This window comes from Homarus americanus, unplaced genomic scaffold, assembly GCF_018991925.1.
Source record: "Homarus americanus isolate GMGI-L3 unplaced genomic scaffold, GMGI_Hamer_2.0 scaffold24260, whole genome shotgun sequence".
NCBI lineage: Eukaryota > Metazoa > Arthropoda > Malacostraca > Decapoda > Nephropidae > Homarus > Homarus americanus.
In genome coordinates this window covers 12,247,041-12,266,917 of record NW_024721079.1, presented here as the reverse complement: position 1 = coordinate 12,266,917, position 19,877 = coordinate 12,247,041, and the positions used below count along the sequence as shown (strand labels likewise).

At 36.4% G+C, this 19,877-nt stretch overlaps 1 protein-coding gene across 1 annotated transcript in view; it reads left to right on the top strand.

Moving 5' to 3' along the window:
* The window catches only part of LOC121861561 (lysophosphatidylcholine acyltransferase 2-like), a 123,754-nt gene extending 110,338 nt beyond the window's left edge, over nucleotides 1–13,416 (top strand). The window contains exons 7-10 of the mRNA XM_042359440.1: nucleotides 7,221–7,346; nucleotides 10,861–11,014; nucleotides 12,422–12,662; nucleotides 12,861–13,416. Coding sequence (XP_042215374.1) covers nucleotides 7,221–7,346; nucleotides 10,861–11,014; nucleotides 12,422–12,662; nucleotides 12,861–12,994 — 655 coding nt within the window. The 3' untranslated portion in view covers nucleotides 12,995–13,416. The remainder of the gene's footprint in view (nucleotides 1–7,220; nucleotides 7,347–10,860; nucleotides 11,015–12,421; nucleotides 12,663–12,860) is intronic.
* Nucleotides 13,417–19,877: the final 6,461 nt, after the last annotated feature.

The following is a 19,877-nucleotide window of genomic DNA, read 5'->3' as shown; positions in this document are numbered from 1 at the left end:
TATTATTTATTATAATTTAATGGTTTTCCCCCAAAATTTCTCAGAGAGGGAAGAGCCAGGGAGTGTAGTGTGAGAAGAGGGGGAGGGAGTTGAGTCCATTATTTGAATGGACATTAACTTGGCGACTGTATTTCTCTATTTCTCTTAAGTATTAGTTGTGTGCATGTACCATCATAAAATTAAGATGTTATTTTTACTAGAACATAGGTATTGTGTCGGAAAAAGTAGAGTTTGGGGTTCTGGCCAGTCTCTATTGGAATTAATCCCATATGTTCTGTTGTTCACTTCACGCGGTTTTCACTTAACACGGTACCCTGTGGGTTCAATTGACCGCGTTAAGCGGGGTATTACTGTATTTAATTTGATGGTACAGGTACTCCACTAGTTTTCTTTGTTAAAAAGTACAGTACTGTAATGTACTAAGATTATCTTAAGTGTGTTTAGGAGTAAATCAGATTTTGGGTGGCATTTAGAATTGTAGAACCTCGATAAATCTGATAAAGGGAATCTATGGGGCAGGGGTGGAGATAACAGTGTTCCTCTGAACTGTTTAAAGAAAATCTGTTGTTTATATTATGCATGACAAAGTTATTAAAGCAATATTTTTCAACAATAAAAATATGAAACAGAACTCTCTGGGTTAAGAATCAGACATAAATCTGGTTGTCAACAACTGTTTTCACCGAGATGATTATTACGTACTGTAAATGTTATATGTAAGTAACCCCAGAATTTGTCTCGTGAATAAAGAGAAAAATGTATACTGTACAGTACTATAAATATAAAAACTAGAAAAAATAATTGTAGGGGTATATTGTGTAGAGATGAGAGTAATCTGGGAGCAGGAGGGGGGGGGACAGGTAGCATGGGTGGGTGGCTTCTTCATCCAAGATCTCTTTAACATATCTTTATGCAATTTCACCATATTTTTCATATAATTTAGGTTCATTTAGTGCTGGGATGATAAAATATTATCAGTTTTCCTGAAAAAGAATCCCTCACTCAACACCATGAGTCAAATGTTTACAAAAGGCAAACAACTGTCAGCTTTTTCACCACTCATGCTTACTATAACATCCGTCTTCAACACTTAGTAAAGTACGGTAGTGTATTTATCATCAAGTAATAAATAATATTTTCATGCATTTATCAGCACTTAATAGGTAATATTATAGTGTACAGTATTTTGCTGCAGTAATCTCTTGTCTAAGTGTACAAGAAGTCAAATTGAGTCATCATATATCACTCAAAGGTAATAAATAATGTTGTTAGGAAGATATATTTATATCAAACACTATACAGTGTGTTATAATGACCCTATTGTAAGGTGGTTTTCAGAAAGCTCTCGCACGAATGCATCCTGGCTGAATACCTTCCAATACAGCTTATCCTTTTATTTTCAAGCCTAATTACAAATAACATATTGTATTTTCTTCTCTATTTTTGAAGATGTTATATTAATCATGAAGAACCATACGCCATAAAAGGCTGATCATATGAGAATATAATACTGAATCAATAAATAAATCTGAAGAATGTGGCAATCCCCAATCAGGCCACCACCCCCAGCCTGCTTACGTACACAGTTTCTTAGCTCTCATTAGGCCTACAGTAAATCTGATTAGTACAGTACAGTATTTAATGAGCAAGTGTTTTTCAAATCATAAGATTTTAGCTATTTACTTTAGTTGTTTCATTTCTTAAAATGTGTAGTTACATACAGTAATTTAACCCATTTCTTAAAACCCTCTAATATCCCCGTTAAAGATACTACATAGTTTACAAAAAATTTAACGTATATGATTGTAGGCAGCGAGGTGCGATACATTGATACTATAATTATGAAGGCAAGACTCAGATTGAGTCTAAAACAGTGAGACACGTGCCTCACGACACCCACGCAAAGGCATTCAACCGCATGTACAAACACACAAACCATTTGGACTGATGCTGGATTTTTTTTTTTAAATTCTGGTAAATAGAGGAGTGGTCCAGAGTACCTCAGAGAGTCCGAGAAAAGCGAATTCTGGTGTATTGATGTTCGATTTATCAAGGTTTTGCTTTAATATTGTCATATTTTTTTATCTGATATGGTGGTATCATTATAGTTTTATGGATTAAGATTCCTGTATTATTCTGTCAAACTGTAGTTCCTTAGTTATTGCATGCATAGACAAATTGAGAAGCAAGAGATAGGTAAAAAAGACCTGGACGGTTGAAATCCTCGATGTTCATGGCTCAGGATGTATGTAAGTAATCCTTGGTTACCTCTGGCAGTAGTAACCTTGCCTTGCTAACTAAGAAAGTGTTTGTAAGTCTTGCATATGATGCCCAGTTTTTGCTCTGTAAAATTGGGTTGGCAATTAGAAGGGCATCCAGCTGTAAAATTTACTTCAAATTTACCCGATGGCAGCCAGAGCACCATGCTACAGGTAATCACAGCGAATCTACTCAAGCGCAGAAAACATCCTTAAAACAGTGATGATGATTATACCTCAGAAGTGGATGGTAAGAGAGTGCAAGGAAAATCAAGCAGGTGGTAGAAGAACAGGGTGAAGGAGTTGTGTGATAAGAGGAGGATGACACCCAAGAGGCAGAGGTGTGAGCAAGTATGACATCGACTAGTTTTGGGGGATAAATGTGCTGCTGGGTAATGGTATAACTTAACATGGGTAAACCAAATGAAAGTCATGGAACACCTCTGGTAAGACCGCTAGAAAGAATGAGTGATGGCAGATGAGGGAGAGTCTATGTAACTCCTGATTCTGACCATCCTATAATATTGTGGGAATATATTTGCTTGAGGGAAAACCTATTGTCTTCATCTCTAAAAATATTTCTCAAGTAGCCTTTGAACCTGCTTTTGGTTTAGTTTGCTTTGCATGATAATATCTTATGCACTTGAGCATCCATATTGCAATGCATTGTTGGTTCAATGTGTCAATACAGCCCTGTGTAGACATTATAATAATATATGCCAGTGTTTTCTCAGGTGACAGCGTATAAGAGACTGTATACAGCAAGACTCTATTTAATGGACTATATAGGAGGGTGTAGTCCTTTATGTTGAGGCATGTTTGATGTGAAACATGCATGTAACAGACTATATGGGGATAATGTAGTCTGTTAGATATGAAACCTCTATACAGTATAATGGACTATATATCAGATATATGTCCATTAAATGGCGGTTTTACTTTAGGTGCTTAAGCTTATGGAAACAAACTCACAAGATTTGCAATAAAACAATGTTGTATAAACCAATGGTGTATAAATGCTGGACTGTAGCCGCCCAGCGTGGGGTGACAGCACTTGGTGAGGGGGATATATCAGTTATCGTTTGAGAGTCAGCGTGGAGTTTTAGGAGAAGAGCAGAAAACAGGGAGGCTAGCCCCAGGCTGGGAGAAGGTGTAGGTATATTAAACATCGTTAAATTCTCACAGTTAGTTACGGAATTCCTCCTTTACTGAACAGTGGTGACACCTGGTACCTGAACTATCTTACACACACAACTGCATTACAACTGGACTACCGTTATGCATGTTAACCAGCAACTTGAGGAAATTTTCATATGGAAGATAAGTGTGTTCTTACTTCATAATAAGCTAAAAAAATGGAACAATTAATTTTTGTAATATTATTTTTACGATTCTTTTTGTGGATAAAATCGTAGTGGCCATGTATTATATTTGGGATGCTACTGGTGTATGAAAACCCTGTAAGAGTTAATACCACCAGATGCAGCAGCATTTGTTTTTTTATCTTTTCACTCATAGTACAGTACTGTAGGGTACAGTATAATGAAATATCCAGTCACAATACAAAATACCCTGTACAGCACCATGTAAACACAACCAGCTGTGACCACAACTAATCAAAACCAAGCATGTAGTGGTGGACAGCTTCAACACGAGTACAATGTGTGGACAGTAACTACGGACCTTTACATGCAAGATCGAACACATGGTAACATTACAGTATTGTATATGATACGTTAAGCAGACGCTGACTGAACAGTAATTTTAGTTCATGTTATTGTGAATATTTTTTTTGACAAGCCACACTAATTGTTTATAAAAGATATATCCTTAGGTGGCTGTGCTGTACAGTGAAAGAGCTAGAAGGGAACAAAAGGATCTGTATCATATATGCAAAGTGGAGAAATGAACCAAGATCAATACAGTCAACCCTCACTTTACGCGGTTAATGTAACCCACAGGGTACCGCGGAAAGTGAGAAACGCGTAAAGTGAATAACATAACATATGGGATTAAATGAAATAGAGACCAGCTGACCCCCAAACTCCACATTTTCCAACACAATACCTATGTTCTAGTAAAAATAACATCTTAATTTTATGATGGTACATGCACACAATTAATACTTAAGAGAAATAGAGAAATACAGTCGCCAAGTTAATGTCCATTCAAATAATGGACTCAACTCCCTCCCCCTCTTCTCACACTACACTCGCTGGCTCTTCCCTCTCTGAGAAATTTTGGGGGAAAACCAGGTATAGTAATAAATAATACCTCAAACTAAAGTTAGGATAATATAATTGACATTGCTGGATTCCTTGTAAGACCAGGAATATTTTGAATACAAATGTCATATATTTTGCACAAAAGATAACATATTTACTCAGAGTAAACATTTTATCTAAAATTTGTATGTCTAATGCAAAATCTATGATGTTTATATTCAAAATGATCATCAAATTGTAAGAATTCCAGCAATGTAAATTATATTCTGGCCAGGTAATTTGTATGAATTTTATGAGCTAAAACAAATATCTTCAGTTAATAAAAAAAAAAAAAATATTCTTCCCACCATGGTGCCAGGTGGTCGGTCGCCAGTCCCTCCCTACCAGATGAATGTGTGGGAATACCAGACTGTTTACCTTTTTAGTAATAAATCAGACTAAAGTTAGGATAATATAATTGACATTGCTGGATTCCTTGTAAGACCAGGAATATTTTGAATATAAATTTCATATATTTTGCACAAAAGATAACATATTTACTCAGAGTAAACATTATATCTAAAATTTGTATGTCTAATGCAAAATATATGATGTTTATATTCAAAATGATCATCAAATTGTAAGAATTCCAGCAATGTAAATTATATTCTGGCCGGATAATTTGTATGAATTTTATGAGCTAAATAAAAAAATTATAATTCACCTGTGTAAAGGGGTACACCCACCGCGGAATGTGAGCATCCTGGGTTCTGGCAGGGCACCGTGGAAACGCGGAATGTGGGACCGCGTAAAGTGAGGGTTGACTGTACTTAATATTACGTGAGGCATTCCGTGTGACAGTGACAAGTCCATCATGGCCCTAAATGTGTTTCTTTTGTGATACACGGTCCACATTTGGTGGAGTCATCTTTATCTCCTGGTAATTTTCCATTGTTTTAGATGGGACAGTGGGTCATGTGTGCAATTTGTTCTGTTCCGTGCTACAAGAAGGTACATACTGTACAAACAGCTTGGCCTGGAACCAATCATCACTGTGGTTGCATCTCATCCTCTGTCAGCCAATGAGCATTGAGTTTACATCCTATTTCCCAGTCAGTCAGTATTTACTTGAGTAAGTTTTAATGCTGCAACTTATTTTTGTCATTTATATGAATTTATTACTGTACTGTACATGCATAATGAGTTCTTATGGTAGTGAGGTGCAGTCTAGTCAGGCAAATCATGAGAAACAGAAATTTGTGGAACTGTGGAAAAAAGTGAAAACAATAGAGTTTTGTACAATATATGATAATGGATCTGTTTATTATTATTATTATTATTATTATTATTATTATTTATGCAATTTTTTTACTTATTGCTGTTCTCTTAATTTTGCCTTTATTTTATGACAGAATACCATCAAAATGAAGCCAAGTTCATCAAAATTTAAAAGTATTTGAAATTTTTTGTCGATACAGTATGTACGGGTACTCGTTTTTTAAAATCTGACGTATATTGTTTCAAAACTTAAATTTGGCTTTTTTGTCACTGTCACATAGAATGCCTCATACAGGTTGTACCTCTCTAGTCCGGCATTCTGTGGTCCGGAAACTCCCGTGGTCCGGAACGATTTTAGTTTGTCCAATAGGTAGATAGGCAGCTTTTTTTTTTTTTTTTTTTTTTTTTTTAACTTATCTGAATTAGTATTATTATTATTTCAGGAGTATTAAATTTTCGCCCCTCAGGCCCCAATGTGGGTCAGTGACCTATGCCCAGGCGGGCTAATCCCCGTAAAAAACAACAACAACAAAGCCGCGGGAAATTAAGGTTTGTTTACATCCTGCAGTTCAGCTGCTCTCTCTCTCTCTGCTTGTCTATACAGAGTACAACATTTAACCCTTCAGTATATATGAGCAGTAAATAAGTGTTGCTTTCATATTCTTATGTAGAATAATGACAATATGTTTTCACATGTGCGCACTTGCATATGCGATCTCTTTTTTCTTTACCATTATCGTTAGCTACTTCTATTGTTCCATTTATTAACATTAAATAACATTACTTAAAACAACCATATTAATTTTACTACAGCTACAACCAGGGTCTTATTTTCTTCAGTTTTATATGTAGAACCAGTCAGTCACTGGTTTTGTAATCAACGAAAACAATGCTGTCTCGTCTCCTCGTGTGTTTTAATATTCTACGTATTATTAATGAATTGTATTGCTCATTTTGCACACATAAACATTAATTCAATCAAAAAGACATTCTGTAATAAACAATAATGAGTCTTTTTTACATAAGAGAAATGACTCTGTTTACACGATTGTGCACGTCTGAACATTGGTGAGCCGTTCAAACCCGTCGAAATTCGAGTTTCCGCCGTCAAAATTTTGAATTGTTTTGTTTTTTGTGTGTGTTTTAATTAAAAACGTTGAATTAAAAACTCGCGAAATTTGAGAAGCTACTGTATGACATTTAACCCTTCAATATGTCTTCAAAGAGACCATGAAGCAGAGAAAGTGGTGCTAGTGCTTCCAAGCGTAAGCACAAGTTACTGTCTATCCAGGAAAAGGGTGAATTTCCATGGTCCGGAAATTTCCATGGTCCGGCACCGGTCAGATCCCGAGGTTGCCGGACTAGAGAGGTACAACCTGTACTGTACTTTTATTTAGGCCGCCATAAAATTGAGAAATGGGTGTAAGGCTTAAAAGCTTATGAACTTTATTTGCACTAAGTTTGGTTTTTATTTTTACAGTGCTCTGGGTGTTCCTGTAGCTGACTATACTTACGACGACTGCCGATTAATGTATAAGGCTAAGCTCAAGCATCTACCTTGTCAAACTGGACTCATTGAGTTTCAGAAGCTTCGTCATCGCCTTGGGTAAGTGTGAAACTTTACATAGGGTGAACATGTACAGTAAAATCTGTTCGCCAGAATACCTCGGAACTCTCTAATAGCCGGCATTGAAATTTGCTCTGAATTTTTCTGGAAAATTTTTCTCAATTCTGGGTTTGGGAACAATTTTCTGAGGTTGAAAATCAGGTGCATTTTCTGGAAAATTCCAGAAACTCCATTTTGGGGGGGGGGCGGGGGGTCATATATGATCCAGAAAAATGACAAAGAGGAGAAAACTAAGAAAGATTATGTCACAGTCACTATGTCCAACAAAACTATTTTTTTTATGTGGAAAATGCCTAATTTGTCATTTGAATGCAGTGTGTAAGGCTTGAGGCAGACTGATTTTGAAGAAGTTTTGCTTTCTCTTGACTATCAATTCTATCTTTGAAGGAGGAATTTTTTCTCTGTGAAGGTTTGTGTAACAGCATATTTGGACCTAGTGGTAATAAAGTCCTCAATCCTGGTTTGATACACTGTCATGCTCTATGGGGGCATCTAGCACCACTAAAACACAATCCCTGGTCATTACTGAAGAGAGTGGTGCAGGCAATAATCTGCTTGAAAAAACTGATCATACAAACGAACAATTTGCTAAATTGAAAATTCTAAAATTCGAGGATATTGTTATGCCGAGGCATAATTTGGTCTTATAATGTGTGTAAACTAGGTGTTTTGAGTATTTTCTAGTCCAAGCAGCAGTTATTTTGGCAAGTTCAGGGAGATTTTTTGTGTATATATTGATGTATTAACTGTAGGAATTTTCTAGAATGTATTGCATCATTTATTCTTATGATTTACTTCTTATTGTAAGCCTCGATCAGAGTAGAGCTTTCTGTAACTTCCCAGACCTGTCTGGGTTATGCTAGGGTGTTCTAGGATCGTCTGATGAGGTTTATAAGCAGTAGTGGGCTGCCTAGGTCAATTAATCGATCGCTTCTGCCCAAAGTGTGAAGTACAAACCTAGTGACAGCTGAAGATAATTGTTGTGCAAGTATTATGGAATTATTGTGAGCGATGCAAAGTGAAAAGACTAAGGAATTGTACACTGGTAGTGTGCTGACTGTTTATATTTGAATTGATAAGTCCATCTGTGAAGACATACCCTGTGAACAGTTTTGTGAAGATTAAGTGACAATTAAAGTGGCCTACAGTTCACACATGTGTTTCTGTGACTTGGTGGAAATCTACCTGCCTGTTGTTTTGCCTTTACAATGATACATATCGTCGGGAAATTACCGGAGAGTGGCTGGACATCCAGTGGTAATTCGACGACACTTGTGAGATATTTACTGCTTCTGTATTTTTATTGTGCCACCAAAACCATTATATTGTATATTGTCAAGTAGATAGATATAAATCACCATTGCAATAATTATATATTTGCCATCAAGACATGATACTGACTGTAATGTGTTTGTCCCCGTGTCTCACCTTAATGCAACCCATGTTGTATGACTTTCCCCGCTTATCATATTAATGTACGTCAACCCCACTGTAAAATATGTATGTACGTACTTATAATATAAATGTAAAAAATTATAATAATAAAAAATAAATAAATAACGAAGTGATAATCGTGGTAGCATTCTTATACAGTGGTCCCTCGGTTAACGAGCACAATCCGTTCTAGAAGGTTGCTTGTTAACCGAAACCATTGTTTCAATGGGTTTTTGGGTAATTGGTTCCAGCTCACCGAAAATTGCCTGAATTCAACAACAAATGGTAGAAAAGTACACTTATTTTGAGGTGTGTATGTAGAAGGCTCCTGGATGATGATGATGATGATGATGATGATGGGAATTAGAATGGGGGTGGAGGAGAAGGGAGAAGAGAAGGCATTGGGGTGGAAGAGAAGTCACCCCATGGCACCATTTCACCCATAAAATTTTAGTTCTCTTGGTGTAATTCAAGATTATTTTCTTTAAATCAACACTGCACTGCATTATATATTGTCAATATGTAAAATAAAGTTCAAAATGACCAATAATTTGCTTGCAAACACAAAAAAAGCGTTTAGTTGAAAAAAGTCTCAAGCAAGATGTTACTTCCACTGAAAAGACAGAGAGACTGGCGCCTGTTTGGTGTGTTGCCAGGCTGGATGGTGCGCCTGAAACTACAGTAGTTTCCTTTCCTTCAATTATGTTCAATAATTGTTAAAATGACTAAAAAAATTAATATTAAACTTTTAAAATTTTTGAATAGTATAAACTTCTTGATATTTACTAAAATAGTAAGGAATTTAAGCCCTAAAACTGATTACTGTATTGGCGGACTAATATTACAGCTGGTGGACCGCCAAATGCAAGCGAAAACATGTTGAGGTCGGCTCGTAAAAAAATCGTTAATCGAGGGATTGCTCGTTAACCGAAGTTAAGAATCTTATGGAAGGTAACTTGTTAACCGAAATCTCGTTAACCGAGGCGCTTGTTAACCGAGGGATCACTGTATGCTCTTACTAACATCATGTTACGTGTACTATTCCAGATGATACTAAATGTTCATTATACCTCTTTGAGATAAATGTACAGTATATATCAGGTGCCACTAAGAGAGCTCAGGCTCTCAATTGGCTCAGTCATGTCATTATTATCCACTCTGTATCTGTATTTTTCTGGTTAAATGAAGTGTTTCAATATCAAACCCAGACTGTGTGGCACATAGAGGACTTACATGTTAGTCCATTTTTTTCTTGAAGTGCAAACTTTCCATATGGGATGTTATTGGTTGGATCCTTTGACTTAACCCCACTTCCATCCCATTCATAATGGTTTGAAAGTTTACCCTTAGGCAGTAAATGGAGGGTTGACGCATGAAGTACCCATTTCATAACTGAAGGGAAGAGACGAATGTCCTGACTTACCTCTCTCCCTCTATGATGGGTTCTTAATCAGTGGGAAATATGAGAATTAAAAGCTTGGAGATCTTATATATGGATGGTTAGTGGTGTGAGACAAAGGTGAACCTTCATAGTTTTCATAGTGTTAGCCTGGAATCTTGTTAGCTTTGAAATAACCTCTGAGCTTGGAGCTAAAAATATATATACGTATCCTAGATTTTAGTTCATGGGGCAAAGAACTGTATGGCAGTAATATACTTTGGTCTGATGGGACAATTTAGCATGCTACTAGAACATTTGAGGTTGTTTGGCCATGACAGGCTCTACCATGTTGTGTTCTAGTAGAGAATATCTCGCAGATCACTTTTTCCTTCAACTACAGTATAAAATATGTTATCGTGGTTCATTTATCCATTTACATCATATGCCTCCAGATGGTTAATAGAAATGGGAAATGGAAAGCTTAGAAGGATTCATCCTTCAAAAGGAATTTTTAATCAATATCAGTGCCTCAATCTTACTGATTTCTTTGTTGTAGCCCTGGATGCAACCATTATGTGTAGTAAAATAATTTACATTTCCTATACTGTATAGATTTTATGGTACAGTATTGTGTAAAGTGAAAGTTCAGCTTTCTCAGTGATGTGGTTTTTGTTTCAGTTTGAATTTGAAGAATGTTGAGGAGGAGTTGTTGAGCCAGTATGCAGACATTGCCATCAGTGATGGACAGATCACACTCTCAGACTTTGCAAAGTATTTAGGCATCCCTGAATCTGAGCCAGCCCTTGTTGATCTGTTCAAGGTTTATGATAAGGTAAGAATGAAGTTTATGTAATTTTTTCAGTTTCTACATTTTATTCACATACAATAGATACTAGTTTATCTAGGTTCTTGAATTTTATTTGTTGATCACTATATGTAAAGGAAGTACAGTGACCCCTCGGTTAACGAACTCAATCCGTTCCAGAAGGTCGTTCGTTAACCGAAAAGTTCGTTAACCGAAACCATTGTTTCAATGGGTTTTTGGGTAATTGGTTCCAGCTCACCGAAAATTTCCTAAATTCAACAAAAATGGTAGAAAAGTTCACTTACTTTGAGGTGTGTATGTAGAAGGCTCCTGGATGATGATGATGATGGGAATTACAATGGGGGTGGAGGAGAAGGAAGAAGAGAAGGCATTGGGGTGGAAGAGAAGTCACCCCATGGCACCATTTCACCCATAAAATTTTAGTTCTCTTGGTGTATTTCAAGATTATTTTCTTTAAATCAACACTGTACTGCATTATATATTGTCAATATGTAAAATATATTTCAAAATGACCAATAATTTGCTTGGAAACACAGAAAAAAGCGTTTAGTTGAAGAGAGTCTCAAGCAAGATGTTACCTCCAGTGAAAACAGAGAGACTAACGCCTGTTTGCTGTGTTAAGAGGCTGGATGCTGCGCTTTAAACTAGTCACTTTACCTTCAATTATGTTCAATAATTGTTAAAATGACTAAAAAATTGAATATTAAACTTTTAAAATTATTGAATAGTATAAACTTCTTGATATTTACTAAAATACTTAGGAATTTAAGCCCTAGAACCGATTAATGTATTGGCGGACTGATACTAAAGCTGGTTGCCCGGCCAGTGCAAGCGAAAACATGTTGAGGTCGGTTCGTAAGAAATTCGTTAACCGAATTTTTGTTCGTTAACCGAATTGAAGATCCTTATGGAAGGCAGTTCGTTAACCGAAATTTCGTTAACCGAGGCGTTCGTTAAACGAGGAGTCACTGTATCTCAACATCCTCGTACTGAGGGTGTCAAGCCAAACACAACTTTTAACATTTAGCAGATACTGTACTGATAATTATGCAATATTATATTTATTTGTTTTGTTGGTAGTTCAGCACATGGATGAAGTTGGCAATCATTACTGCACTAAACAAAGAAAAATTACTCGAAAGAATTTTATATAATTGAACTAGCTCTATAATTTTCTCTTGCCTAGCACTGTAACTAAGTCTGAGCTGAACTATGCAAGTCAATCCTCCTGAAGCAATGTTATGTTCTATAAAACTTAGTGGAGAGATCTGTTGGTTGTAGGATTTACTATGTGTAAATTTGTGTTTACAATTGTTGAATTTATATTTTGTTTTTGCAGAAAAGTGATATGCTAATTTAGGTGTTAAAAAATGCGTATCCTCCAAAAATTCATAAAGATGTTTTGATTTTCAGGATAACTCAGACACCATTGATTTCCGTGAATACCTGATAGGATATTGTCAGTATACACAGCCAGCCAATACAGAAGACACCCTCAAGTGGGCCTTTAAGTTGTTTGATCGTGGGGGCAAAGGTCACATCCTCCTCGATGACCTCGTTAAGGCTCTTCGTGCTTCCCTGGACATGACACCGGAAGAGACCACACGAATATTTAAACAGGCCGATCAGGATAACAAGGGCTACATTACATATAGTAGGTATTTTATATGTATTAAAAAACTCTTTTAATTCATATCTGTTGCATGTGAGAATTCTGCAAAGAAATTACCAAAAAAGATATAAATCTGTTTTATATAGAGATTCATCTAAATTCATTATATTTTCCTAAATGAATAGTACTAGGTATCTAAATGTTAAAATTTCAGCAAGTGAAAAACAATTGTGCCAACAGATGACTTCCAAGCTTATGCCAAGAGGAAGCCAGAATATGCAAAGATCTTCCTGACTTACCAGGAGAGTATCAAGAATGGCACAAGACTACGTTCTGTCCACCACCCGCCTCCAGGCAAGAAGAAAGCAGAGTAATTGTAGCATCAACTGATCTTATTCCTTTCATTTTTATCCACTATGTTCTTCGTAGAGTATTTTGAGAATTATTTAGTAATGTGTTCTGTATTAAGGAGAGGGTAAAGTATAGCAATATTTTGGACATCCTAATTTTTTTACACCCAACTGTTGCTGATTGTGTCACAGTTTTCAGAATATTAACAAAGAATTTGATAGGAGACATAGTAGAGCAAGTTACCTGTTGGCTCAGTTTATCAAGTTGTTTTAGGACAAAGTGTACGGTAGTGCAAAATTGAATGCGTGTTTAGTATTTTTGTTTCTTATCAAAGTGAGGGCTAAGATGTGAGCAGAGATAAGTTATATAATATTATATAATTTGCAGTGGTTCTCCCATCACTTGTACAACTCTCATAGATCTTGAAATAAACAAATAGAAATTGTATCTTAATTAATTTACAGCTGTTTATGGATGGAGAACGATGTCATAATATAGATAGTCAGTCAGATCAGGCTTAAAGAATTCAATGTAATATGGGTAGAAGAAATATTATTGTGTTTTAAATACTGTAGAGTATGCATATCATCTTGAATAGTTAACAAGCCTTCTTATCATATTGGTGATAAATGAAATTTATCAGAAGTTAAGCTTCTTTCTGCCACATTCTTTGTGCATGGAAATGTGCTAAGATTTATAGTAGTGTACAGTATTACCCCGCTTAACGCGGTTTTGCTTAGCACGTTTTACCGTATACGCGGTGCCTCGCCAGAGCCGAACTTTCACTTAACGCGGGTTTTTTCCACGTATACGCGTGAGTGTCTGGCTCGAGAGCTATTTTTAGATTCCCGCCACCCGCCACCCTGCCTGACTGCCTGTTTTAGCTCATAAAATTCATACAAATTACCCGGCCAGAATATAATTTACATTGCTGGAATTCTTACAATATGATGATCATTTTGAATATAAACATCATAGATTTTGCATTAGACATACAAATTTTAGATATAATGTTTATTCTGAGTAAATATGTTATTTTTTGTGCAAAATATATGACATTTGTATTCTAAATATTCCTGGTCTTACAAGGAATCCAACAATGTCAATTATATTATCCTAACTTTAATCTGAGGTATTATTTAATACAAAATGTTAAAATTTAGTTTTTTCACCCAACCTTTCTCTTGAAGGGAGGATTGGTGGGGGGTGGGGGGGAGGGTTGGGACTGACTGCGCGGTTGGAAGAGGGGGGGGGAGGCAAGGTGGGGTACTTTGATTGACAGATAGTGTCGTGAAGAATATTTTTTTTTTTATTAACTGAAGATATTTGTTTTAGCTCATAAAATTCATACAAATTACCCGGCCAGAATATAATTTACATTGCTGGAATTCTTACAATTTGGTGATCATTTTGAATATAAACATCATATATTTTGCATTAGACATACAAATTTTAGATATGATGTTTACTCTGAGTAAATATGTTATCTTTTGTGCAAAATATATGACATTTATATTCAAAATATTCCTGGTCTTACAAGGAATCCAGCAATGTCAATTGTATTATCCTAACTTTAGTTTGAGGTATTATTTATTAAAATTTAGTGGTTTTCCCCCAAAAATTTCTCAGAGAGGGAAGAGCCAGCAGTGTAGTGTGAGAAGAGGGGGAGGGAGTTGAGTCCATTATTTGAACGGACATTAACTTGGCGACTGTATTTCTCTATTTCTCTTAAGTATTAATTGTGTGCATGTACCATCATGAAATTAAGATGTTATTTTTACTAGAACATAGGTATTGTGTCGGAAAAAGTGGAGTTTGGGGATCGGGCCAGTTTCTATTGGAATTAATCCCATATGTTCTGTTGTTCACTTAGCGCGGTTTTCACTTAACACGGTACCCTGTGGGTTTTATTGACCGCGTTAAGCGGGGTACTACTGTACTGTAAATGCAAGTTCCAACAGACACCAAAAGACTTATTGTCTAAAATATGTTTATCATCATGTTAATCAGAATGTATTAATCAAGGTCAACAAATTAGAAGTCCTAGATTAACTTAAAAAAAATAATATTTATTTTTCCTGGTTTGAAAATATTTAGCTTATATTTGATGATTCACATTGAATTCAGGGAATGTGGCATCATCATGGCACATGCCACAATGCGATGAGTGTTTTAATGTGTGTTTTGTGAACCAAGAATGAGATTTAGACTTCACTGGAATTTTTGTGTCAAGAGTGTTGTTCTGAGTGATTAGTCTAGAGTTTTCTTGTGATAATTACCTTTGAAATCATTTCTTTGTAAATACAACATTTTCAGCTGAATGAACTTGCATAAATTGCTATTATATTTGACAGACTTTTTAAAGTCATTGGATAAACTTGGTGTGCTGTGGCCTGTATTGTACTCTCAAACATTGATTTACTCAGATTGGAGCTGGATACTTAATATGAAGCATTGCTTGTTAGGAATAACCACCATCATCATCAACAGTGTTTTACAGCCAGTCTCCAAACTTTAATGGTTATCCGTGATTACCTGATGACCGCTCTCCAATTTGCATACTGTAATCTCTATGGCCTCTCCTCATGTCACCATGGCATGCCCCACCTAGCTCTCCTTTCCTCCAGTCAAATTCATATATCTCTTGACCCCCAGTTGTTTCCCTCTTTCTCTTTACATGCCCATCTCGGCCTTCTATGCAAAACTTCACCAATACTCTCAAAACCCAGGTACCCTTTTAGTGCAGAACAAGGTTACCCATCTCTTAATGTCATATTGCACATCCATCTCACCATTCTTATACAGGTTACATACAACTTTCCTTCCAAATGTAAAGAAGCTGCTCTAGATGTCAATAAAAGCAACAATTCCCTAAAATTTATCCAGTCACTAATGACTTTTGTATATGAGCTAGCTTTGGGGCCACCTTCAGCACTAACCACATCACCCAGTTAGCAGAACTCATCAACACAACCCAGAAATATATTGCCAATGTTGAACCTTTCCAACCTTGCTGAAGCCACATTGTTATCTGTACATACAGTACTTTTAAAATCAACAACATCCAGCAGTCTGCCATTTACACCACTACAGGTACACCTATTGTCCACAATCCTGAATTACTGTCAACACATGTCCATATTTGGGGTGTCTACTGGTCTGGAAAACCTGGAAAAGGTAGGGAACTTTGTTTGGGGTGGAAAATCTGGAAAAGCCAGGGAATTTTACAAATAAACCTGGAATTTTATGTTAATTCAGTTCAACCTCAAAATATTGTTATTTTGACAGCAATCTTACCACAAATTAATGATATACAGTAGAAGTCCAAAAATCCGGACTGCTTGGGGATTGGGTCGGTCTGGATTTTTGGATTTTCTGGATTCTCAGTCAGTACTTTTAGAATTCAAATTTAATGAGGAATAAAGAAGAGATGAACAGGTACATTTTGATAGTTTATTCATTAGCAAATATAGCATGCTTCATTTATCAAAACGAGCAGTTTTAAAGAAAAAGCTGTGAATTCTAGACTTTCCAATGTCGTATGTTTCCATTACAACAGTATTGCTCACACCACGTTCTAGTTTCTTAATTATTTCAAGTTTGTCACTAAATTTCAACGTGTTCTTTTTTCTCTTCACACAACGAAGTTTATCTACTTTAGGAGCCATTATTATGGGCTTGTATAGTACTCTGTAAATGGAAAGAGTAGGATTCAAAATTACATACGTTGTCACAGGTTGATTGCTTGTTTTAAAGTGGCGATCGTGTGGTTGCTTGTTGTCGGTGTGCAGCTGTGGCGCTCATGCATGCGCACATACACACAAAAGCCAGCTCAATTATTAAAAAAAAAAAAAAAAAAAGAGTTTTCGAAAACTCCGGATTCTCGGGTGGTCCGGATTTCTGGCATCCGTATTTTTGGACTTTTACTGTACAGTACTGTATAATAGGTAAATAATTCAACTTTTAGGAACAAATTCCAGTAAATAGTCCACTCCAATAACTGAATTGTTTGTGTACCTCTCATATTTCACGTTAGTGATCAAACACGGGGTCCCCAGGTTACAAACTACGGTAGTTCCTTTCCTGAGGACGTTCTTAAGTCGGATTTGTACGCAAGTCGGAACACACACTATGTGCATACCGTACTTACAGAACAAACGTTAAAATCTCATTATCTCCTAGCCAAAGTCCTTATATTTATCTAATATCACTTAATTTAAAAGAAAAGAAGAAATAGAATGACAAAATACAATAAATTCAAGTAAAAATTAAGTCGTCAGGTAAATAAAATTGCTACTGTAAATTTTAAGTTTAACCCCGTTCGTATCGGTGGGCATTCGTAAGTCGGACGCTTTTAAGTCGGGGACCCCCTAAAATAACCAAATATTACAGGTTATACCTACTAATTCTGCAATAAGTATTGTCAGAGATGAATCGTTCTTATAATTAAGTCATATAGTTGGATCAGGAGTGTGATTTTCAGTTTTTGCCAGAATTCCAGCTTTTTGTGAACGTCCAGGTCAACCCACATGAATCACACAAATCCGAGAAGAAAAATTTGGAGTCGGGGTGCAAGGTCTTTGCCAATGTTCATCACTAGGCTTGGGGTGGGTTGCAAAAGGATTTTCAATTTCTTGTTTAATATCATATATATCCTCTTTAAATTTTCCAATACCTGTAGTACAGTATATACATATTATTGAAAACCTCTAATTTTTTTATTCTGTCGTAAAGAATGCCGAATTAATGTACCTGAAATTTTTCAAATTTACACCTGGAAAAGCCAGGGAATTTTGTTTTGTCTGGCCATTAGACACCCGTATATTCCACTTTCCACCACAGGTCCATCACCCACACCACTAATAATTACTTTTGTTTCACCATAATCACTCTCATATCCTCTGACTTCATTCTATCTTTCCATTTCTTGGATTTCCCTCTATATCTTCAATGTTATATGCTATTAACAATAAGTCATCAACATACAACTCTCTGAGCAGACCAGTCCTAAAAATTTTGACACAACGCTTGTGCCTTTTCACACCTCGATAAACAGAAAGGACCTCAAAACAGACCCTCAATGGACACCCTACTTTCACATTCAAATTTCTCACTTTCATCTGCATTTACTCTCACAAAGGTTCTCAAACCCTCAGACAATGCCATAATCACTTGTACTAGATGCTGCTCAATCCCTAACTTTCTCATTGCCCATTGCACTACCTTGTGAGGCACTTTGTCAAATCCCTTCTCAAAGTTGACATATACAAAGCACAGTTTCCTCTCCTTCCCTATGTTTTTAATTTTGCAGTTACCTGACCATAAATATTCTCTTGGTTTTCCCCAAATTTGGCATAAACCCAATCGGAATTTCATTAATGTCTACTTTCAGTCAATCTTTCCACATCTCTCATAACTAGATCTAACAACACTTCCCTTGTTAGTATTCAGTAACACTAGTCAGCCTGTTAGCTGGGACAATACATTCCATTATAATTGCATTACATTATTCAGCTCAAGTCCTTGGAGTCTGGACCCCCCCCCCCCTCTTTTTTATCAGAAAATTCCAATACTTTTCTTTCATGCAGTATTGTAGTCAGATTTTTTTTTTTTTATTACTATTGATCTCAGAATATCTCCTAATATCAAGCACATGGGTTCAAAATGGCCTCAAATTACTCATGATATTGGTCAGATTTCAAAAAAAATTCTGGGGGTCTTACTGCACTTCCCCAAAACCTCTCAGCTGGATGAGCTCACTGTGCACACCATGTCCCCCACCCACAACTTCATGGACCCCCCCTTTTGATATTCATGGATCCGCCCCTGGTCACGAACATTTCAACATTTCTGGAACTATTCCGAACCTGCCTGCATCCTTTCCATTCTTGATATTGTCAGTTGAATTCTTCTCTCATTCTCTTTCAGTAACTGGGCATGGTCCCTGTACTGGCTGTGCTACTTATTGGCTGCTCATTCAAGTCACACTCCTCAGTCAGTAGATGATTGTAGAATTTTCTTCCTAATATCTTAATTTTCCTCATTATCAATAACCATATTTCCATTGTAAATTTTTCATGCACTACTCTCCTACTGTGTCCTTGTTTCTACCCATTATTATGTCTTGCTATTCTATACACCTTACTTGTAGTATCTGCACTATTTATTTAACATATCCACAAGTACAGTACATCCTATTCAAACTTGGCTGCAAGGTACTCTTCCCTATCATCACCTGGTTTCCAGTCCTTGTCTCCTTTATCACTCTGTCCACATTATCATTCCACCACCATATAACTGCTTGCCAATCTCACTTTACAAACCATCCTTTTATGTGGCCCAGCAATTCACTTCATTACTTTTCACTTACAGGAGTCAGTAACCATTTCCACTCCTTCTTGGAATACTCACCTTGTTTTCCCTGCTCCTTTTTAACAACATTATACACACAAGCAATCTATACTACAAGGCTTATTCTTCCCCTGCTATGACCTTTATATCCCTAAAAGCATCCTGTTTTATTTCCTAATATGTATATAGTAAGTTTGTATTTTTGTGCCACCTACTGTATGTGTTTGTCCTCTTATGAAATATGTTGCATACAACCATATTCAGTGCATTCCCAAAATCAAGTATTCTTCTGCCATTATTATTCCTTGTTCAAAAGCCTTTTCCACCATGCATACCTTCATAACCCAATGCGAGTTCATCAACATGGCCGTTGAGGTTACCACCCATTACTACAATTTCCCGTTCACTGAACTTAAATACTACATGCAGAAACTCCTCCCAAAACTTGTGCTTTACTTCCCCCATTTATCCCACCCTGTTGGGCATATATTGATACAACCTTTGCCAGATTATTACCTGCCAGTAGTTTCAAAACCAAAGTTACCGCATTTACCA